An 8,466-nucleotide genomic window follows, 5' to 3' on the forward strand; every position below is an offset into this window, starting at 1 on the left:
TTGCACCCAACGCGAATAAGAGGTTGGCAATCCCTCGGCGGTTACTTGCAAGATTAAATTGTATGGTGATAGATAGATAGATAGATAGATAGATAGATAGATAGATAGATAGATAGATAGATCAAACGAAAATACAAAATAAAATAAAGGAAGAAAAATGGTAGCAAAGTATTTTTGGTTTTAATATATGATAAAAAGTAGACCCGGGGCCATATTTTCACTACAGGCTTCTCTCTTGAAAAGAGCATATGGTGGGTAAATAAATTACTGTTGGGCAATTGATAGGAAAGCATATAATTATGATGATATCTGAGGAAATGATCATGTATATAGGCATCACGTCCGAGACAAGTAGACCGAAACAATTCTACATCTATTACTATTACTACATGATGTCTACTACGCAACTTTATTCTTATAGACACGTGTTGGGCCTCCAAGCGCAGAGTTTTGTAGGACAGTAGTAACTTTTCCTCAAGTGGATGACCTAAGGTTTATCAATCCGTGAGACGTGTAGGGTGAAGATGGTCTCTCTCAAATGACCCTGCAACCGAATACAAGAAATCTCTTGTGTCCCCAACACACCCTATACAATGGCAAATTGTATAGGTGCACTAGTTCGGCGAAGAGATGGTGATAAAAGTGTAATATGGATGGTAGAAATATATTTTTATAATCTGAATAAATAAAAACAGCAAGATAGCAAATAGTAAATGGGCACAAAAACGGTATTGCAATGCTTAAAAATGAGGCCTAGAGTCCGTACTTTCACTAGTGCAACCTATCAATAGTGCTAACATAGTTGGATCATATAATTATCCCTCAAAGTGCAATAAAGAATCACTCCCGAGTTCCTATTAGTGGAGAACAAAAGAAAGAAATTGTTTATAGGGTACGAAACCACCTCAAAGCTATTCTTTCCGTTCGATCTATTCAAGAGTTCGTACTAAAATAACACAAAGCTATTCTTTCCGTTCGATCTATCCTAGAGTTCGTACTAAAATAACACCAAAGCAAATTCATATTCATAATACTCAATCCAACACAAAGAACTACAAGGAGACCCCAAAGTTTCTATCGGAGAAAAGATAATAAAAACATGCATCAACCCCTATGCATAGATTACCCTAATATCACCGCGGGAATCTGCGAGTTGAATGCCAAAACACGTATCAAGTGAATCAATATGATACCCCATTGTCACCTCAAGTATTCATACCGCAAGACATGCATCATATCTGAATATTCAATCCGACAAGACAAAACTTCGAAGGGTAAAGATTCAATTTATCACAACAAGAGTATAGAGGGGAGAAACATCATATGATCCGACTATATTAACAAAGCCCATGATATAGATCACGAGAGAGAGGGGGAGAGAGAGAAAGAGAGATTAAACACATAGCTACTGGTACAAACCCTCAGCCCCGAGGGTGGACTACTCCCTCCTCACCGTGGTGGCCGCCGGGATGATGAAGATGGCCACCAGAGATGATTCCCCCTCCGGCAGGGTGCCGGAACAGGTCTAGATTGGTTTTCGATGGCTACGGAGCCTTGCAGCAGCAGAACTTCTGATCTAGGTTAACCCCGAGGGGTTTCGGAATATTTGGGAATTTATAGTGCAAAGAAGGGGTACGGGAGGCCACTGAGGTGGGCACAACCCACCAGGGCGCGCCAAGGAGAACACTGTATAGTTGGCCAAAGCACCTCTCCCATTACAAGATAAATCAATATAGTTGGACAAACCAAATCAATAGATCGGAGATAAATACGAAGCTATAACAATCATGCATAAAAGAGTTCAGAGAAAACTCAAATAATATTCATGGATAGATCTGATCATAAAGTCACAACTCATCGGAACCCAACAAACACACCGCAAAAACTCATTACATCAAATAGATCTGCAAGAACATCAAGGAGAACACTGTATTGAAGATCAAAGAGAGAGAAGAAGCCATCTAGCTACTAGCTATGGACCTGTAGGTCTATGGTAAACTACTCACGCATCATTGGAAGGGCAGCAAGGTCTATGTAGAGCCCCTCCGTGATCGATTCCCCTTTGACAGAGTACCGTAGAAGGCCTCCAGATGGGATCTCATGGGAATAGAAACTTGCGGCGGCGAAAAAAATATTTCGGGTGGCTCTCTGATGTCAGGGGAATATTTGAGAATTTATAGAGGTGGAATTAGGGTTGGACGTGTCACGAGGGGCCCACGAGCCTGGGGGCATCCCCCTGGGGCGCGCCTCCCGAGATTGTTGCTCCCTCATGGCTCGTCTGGCCTTCTCTCGAACCTTCTAGGGTCTCTTCTGGTCCAGAAAAAATTAATCCAAATTTTTTTATTTGTTTGGACTCTGTTTGATATTGATTTCCCGAAAAGCCCAAAACAGGCAAAAACAGCAACTGACACTGGGCACTATGTTAATAGATTAGTCTAAAAATGATATATGATTGCATATAATCGCACATAAAACATCAAAGATATATATTATAATAGCATGGAACAATAAAAAATTATAAATATGTTGGAGACGTACCAACGTACGCCATGGTAGAATAGATTGGTTGCTCCTTCGTGCACCGTTCCTTCATGGATTCTCGCAACTGACATCTTTGTGGTCTCCATCAATGTGGATGTAAGATAGCACCAACTATCCAAAACACATGAAAAATCTTCATTGAGATAACCCGTGTTTACGTATCTCTAACTATACTTGTTTACTTTCACTTGGATGTCTTTACATTATGTTGCCTATAATATTGTAGACTTGCATGTGTAGGGTGGTTGGTAGATTGGTAGAAAAGTCTAAAATTGCCAAGGAAATTTAAATTTTTAAAAAGAATCGATCTTTTGTTTTTGTAGTCTATTCACCCCCACTCTAGACATATTTATCGATCCTAAATCGCACCGTAACCCAAAGGGACTACATGAGCATGCATCCTTGGCCAGATTAGAAGCCAAGACCAGGGAGTGTGAAGCACCTATTTACATTTAAAAGAATCATTTTCATGATTTCACAATTTCTCACTTTGAAAATCCATCCGGTTCGCTACACAATTCCTGCATAAGTGAGTGGGGTATAAAGTTTTAGAAGTACCAAAATACAACATCAACAATCAACACAGAAACCGTAAATTCTTCTTTAAAAAATACTACCTCCGTTCCAAAATATAAGAAGTTTTGGTAGGCTAAATTAGCCTATCAAAATGTCTTATATTTTGACACTGGGGTAGTATCCATTTAAGTAATTCACCCATGGGGATGTTCTCGAGAAGCATGTTCAATTAGTTTCAATATAATTTATTCTACCACCTATGGGAAAAACAATATGTGTATCGAATACACACAACTTCTAGAAACTATTTCAAAAAATTAATTTTCCACATGGAAAATCCTTTTCCTTCATATATATTTTATCATCTATGGGAAATATTTTTGTGCGTAAAATAATATATTCATGCATATGAAATAAAATGTTTCCATGAATATGATTGACTTTGGTCATGTGCCAAATAAAACACAATGTGATATAAATATATTATATAGAACAATATTCCTTCATATATATTTAGTCTATGAAATTTGTTAATGGGTCCCAAATAAAAAAATCATGTGATTTTTTTTTGCAAAGTACTCAGATATATTATAGAAGTTCACCGGAAGTACAAAGTATTTCACGCGAGTTGATCTATGTTTTTTGTACATGAGTCATCCCTTTTTCCGGAAATTCAACAACCCTTTATTAATTTGTGGTCAAGATAGCATCATTTACAAGTAAACAAGTAAAGAGGTGATGCACAAGAGGCATCATCAAACCAAGTGCTAGAGGGTGAAAATCTAGCAATCCTAGCTAGTTCATAAGCAACTGAATTTCCCTTCGTATGGCAGTGTTCAAAACGAACATGCGAGAGATCTCGTGCCATAGGATAGTGGTCATCGAAATTGCAACAATTCCCTTAGTATATATCTATACCAACCCACCCACCCCCCCCCCCACCCCCCGCGCGGGGGGGGGGGGGGGGGAATCAGTCAAATAAAATGTTCACACAACTTCAAAGATTATTTCTGCACGAAAATATGTTCCATATAAAAAAAATCTTTCGTAAAAATATGTGCCATTGTCCGTTATAATACGTTCATCTATTCAAGGAAAAATATTTTCACATGACATTGGAAATGTTTCATGTTGCACGAACAAATATGATAAACTCGCTCATGTTAACTATTTTTCTGTGAAACAAAAGCATGACAATCAAAACAAAAATATAGACCATAAACAAAAATTAGTTATTTCCTGGAAAAAAATTAAAAATAGCATTAGTGGGATATGTATTGTTGAAACACATGAAGACCAGGACAAAAGAAAAGGGGGAAACGGAAGGGAAAAATGGGAAAAATGTTATCCAAAGAAAACAGAAAGTAAACTACATGTGTCGAAGGAAGACGGAGTTTGCAGGAACGTTCCAAATTCAGTTGCAAGAACCTCCAAATAAACGCCAACAAGAAAGAAATGAGCATTACTTGCGCGCTTTGCACTCTTATCTCTTGCCTCTCTCAATCCATACATGTAGCTGCTTAGCAGCAGATCATGGACACTATCCTTGCCCATTAGGCCAAGAGAGTGAATCAACGACCAACAAACTTTCAATGGCATCCAACCATCGCCGCTTCCTCCTCTCCGGCGCCGTCTTGCTCTCGGTCCTCGCCGCCGTGGCCGCCCTGGAGAGCGTTGAGGACGAGTGCCGGCCAGGGGTGGCCTTCCCGCACAACGCGTTAGCCACCTGCCACACCTACGTGATCAAACGGGTCTGCGGCCGCGGTCCCAGCCTGCCCATGCTGGTGAAGGAGCGGTGCTGCCGGGAGCTGGCGGCCGTCCCGGATTACTGCCGGTGCGAGGCGCTGCGCGTCCTCATGGATGGGGTGCGCGTGGAGGGTGGCCACGTGTTGGAGGGCCGCCTTGGTGACAGGCGTGACTGCCCGAGGGAGGCACAGAGGGAGTTCGCCGCCACGCTGGTCACGGCGGCGGAGTGCAACCTGCCGACCGTCTCGGGGGTCGGGAGTACACTTGGTGCTACCGGCAGATGGATGACGATCGAATTGCCCAAGTAATGAAGCGGAGTACTCTACTGGCAGATGGAGTACTGTACATAGAATAAAAGTACTCAAGTGAGAACAAATAAATAAAGCTTGTGACTTGTGAGCTGTATGGTGTGGACTGTTAAATTGTTGTGGGTTGATGAATAAAAAGGGTTGGAACAAATTAAATTGTGATCGGTTCATGTACATGCACTGCTGCGGAAATTACAGATTTGATCGCCGCAAACCACTCCGAACCATGAGTCTGCGATTACTGATTAGCATATTGGATTCTCTAACTCTCATCTAAGTAAGAATTATATAACTCTCATCAAACATCTTCAGCATCCGATATGAAGCATCCTTTGTTTTTACCGCATGCTAGTGCGTCGTAGTCATTTTTCGCATTGGCCCCTTTATGTTTCTTTGTTGGGTCGTTTGGGCTTTCTCTGTTTTCATGTCTAAGGTGTTTTTTTCTTTTTTGTTACGGAGGTAGTAGCTGGTAACATATTCCGCTAACGCTCGAACGTTCGGGATTTGATCATGGCAAATCGAATGTTTTCAATGGCAATTTTCGTGACGCGAGGATGAAAAGTTTAGTTGGCAAGCATGACAAAATTATGTGTAGTGTATTTTTTTGTCTGGGAATTGTCGTGTGTGTCAACTAAACTTGTCAACCTGGTGTCACTAAAATTGCCAAGAAACGGTAATTTTCAGTTATTTGGGCCCGGCCCAATTAGGTGTAAGGAACCCGGTTTTACGAACCTTCTAGACTTTTCCTTTACGGCCCAATTTGGTCTTTTTAGTTTTTTTACCTGTTATATTTACAAGTTCGTAAGGTTTTCTAACTTTTATTTTTTTTTCTTTTTCCTGTATTTTTTCAGTTTACTTTTTTTAAAGATGTTCACAAAAATCAAAATTGTTCACATTTTTATTAAATATCAAAAGTTCCAAAAAATGTTCAGATTTTATAAAAACATCTTCAAAAAGTTAAAAATGATATTGTTTTTGAAAAATGTTCTCATACTTTCAAAAATTATTTTTCAGAAATGTTCTCAAAATTTTAAAAATGTTCCTGATTTGTTTGCACTATTTCAAAAATGTACGCATTTCCAAAATAATGTTCTCAAAATTTTCAAAAATGTTCGCCATTTTCAGAAAAATATGAATTCAAAAATATTCACATTCCTACAAAATGTTCAATAAATTGCATTTATTTTTTCATATATTCCAAAAATGATCTCAAAATTTCAAAAAAAAATCTGCCTTCCAAAAAATGTTCATTTTTTAATAAATGTTTTCCTGTGTTTTTTGAATAAAAAGGATAGAAAAAAGATGGAAAACGTAAAACCCACTAGGAAAATATCACTATGGTGTTGAAGCCGCAACAATACCTAGTCTACCTAATTGCTGTACTCGACCTTCTCGCTGCATCGGGAGCGCTAAATGGGTCGGCCTGCTCGCTCGCTACCATTGTGAAAGGTCGACCATTTGACGCAGTTAGCGTCAAATAGGACCTCTTGAGATGCAATTCCAGCCGATGAAGTTGATGTAATTTTTTAGGGAAAACATACTCCACTTTATTGATTAATAATGAAGCCTATAGGAATAACGAGATAACATGCAAGTTTATAAACCATATATGACCGCCCTTATAAACGAACGAGCAAGATTCAAACTCCTTCGACGTTTCATTTATCTCTTTGACCATTGTACTAATTACTCCTAGAGTACCTTTGTTGTTATTAGGGACTACCATTTTGCAGCCTGATGCAACCTTTAAGCATTGAATGAGTAGATGTTTAGCAAGGAAAAGAGCTTTGCAGCACGCAAGCGCTTCCAGCGTACCAAGTTCTGTCAGATCAAGGAAAACAAGTGCAGGGGAACCAAGAAGTAAACCTGCATCATCATGACAAACCGCACTAACAACACCTCTTTGATCATCGTTACTAATAGATCCATCAACATTCACCTTGATAAATCCTTGAGGAGGAGGAATCCAAGATGCATCCCTGCTTGCGTCTACTGTGTTGTTGGTTGTGACACATCAAGAGCCGACAAAAATATGGATATAAAAATATGAGTGGCCGGAGGAATCTGGTGTTTGTCTTCATGTATCAGTTACGACGTGAAGACCGTATCGCCCAGAGTGCAATGGCTAGCTTGGTAAACTCCACATGTGATGAAGAATCAATCATGGAGAAGATCCAACTTCTCGCATCAGGCTCCATCATTGCAAGAATACGCTCCAGCAATTTCTGACTGGAACACATCAAGCCACATAGAATTAGAAAATGCATCCACGAGTCCTCGGCTCCGCAACTCGCGCGACATGAGAGGATACCATATTTCTGTCATTCAATATATCGGTCATGGGGAACGAGCATTGGGAAAGCCTCCACAGGAAGGCCTTCTGTCGGTGTTAAAACCGGCGGATCTCGGGTAGGAGGTTCCGAACTATGCGTCTAAGGCGAATGGTAACAGGAGGCAGAGGATACGATATTTACCCAGATTCGGGTCCTCTCGCTGGAGGTAATACCCTACTTCCTGCTTGATTGATCTTGATAATATGCGTATTACAAGAGTTGATCTACCACAAGATCGTAGAGGCTAAACCCTAGAAACTAGCCTATGGTATGATTGTATATTGTCCTACGGACTAAACCCTCCGGTTTATATAGACACCGGAGGAGGCTAGGGTTACACAGAGTCGGTTACAAGGAAGAAGATCTACATATCCGTATTGCCAAGTCTGCCTTCCACGCCAAGGAGAGTCCCATCCGGACACGGGACGAAGTCTTCAATCTTGTATCTTCATAGTCCAACAGTCCGGCCAAAAGATATAGTCCGGCTGTCCGGAGACCCCCTAATTCAGGACTCCCTCAGTAGCCCCTGAACCAGACTTCAATGACGATGAGTCCAGCGCGCGGATTTGTCTTCGGCATTGCAAGGCGGGTTCTTCCTCCGAATACTCCATAGAAGATTTTGAACAAAAGGATAGTGTCCGGCTCTGCAAAACAAGTTCCACATACCACCATAGAGAGAATAATATTTTCACAAATCTAATCTGCTGACACGTTTAGCAACATGACATCATGCCATGGCCCGGTCATTATTCGAACCATTTTTCTCAACCAGCACTGCACATATCGCGAGGCGGTTTTCTTGACACATCTTGTCGAAGTAGAGATCGTGTCCCCCTTATTACGGGATTCTCATCAATACGGAATGTGGGTAACCCAATCGTGCTCGTTGGTATGACTCCTTGATTTTAGGTAAGTCCCAAACAGCCACGAGGAGGACGCTTGATATTCACCCTCTTTATAAAGAGGCCAAGGCATGTCCTTTTTTTCCCTCTCGTACTCAATCGAATCCTTCCCCCACCTCG

The 8,466-nt window shown here is 40.7% G+C and overlaps 1 protein-coding gene across 1 annotated transcript; it reads left to right on the forward strand.

The window, feature by feature from the left end:
• Positions 1-4,528: 4,528 nt before the first annotated feature.
• Positions 4,529-5,271, forward strand: LOC125512350 (alpha-amylase/trypsin inhibitor-like). The gene has a single exon (XM_048677440.2). The coding sequence runs from the start codon at positions 4,650-4,652 to the stop codon at positions 5,109-5,111; it is 462 nt and encodes a 153-aa protein (XP_048533397.1). The 5' UTR covers positions 4,529-4,649; the 3' UTR covers positions 5,112-5,271.
• The last annotated feature ends 3,195 nt before the right edge of the window (positions 5,272-8,466 follow it).

Source organism: Triticum urartu, chromosome 6A (genome assembly GCF_056163025.1).
Source record: "Triticum urartu cultivar PI428250 chromosome 6A, HENAU_Tu73, whole genome shotgun sequence".
In the NCBI taxonomy this organism is placed as follows: domain Eukaryota; kingdom Viridiplantae; phylum Streptophyta; class Magnoliopsida; order Poales; family Poaceae; genus Triticum; species Triticum urartu.

Coding starts and splice junctions, on each gene's coding strand:
- LOC125512350 (XM_048677440.2), top strand. CDS start 4,650: ATGGCATCCAACCATCGCCGCTTCCTCCTCTCCGGCGCCGTCTTGCTC.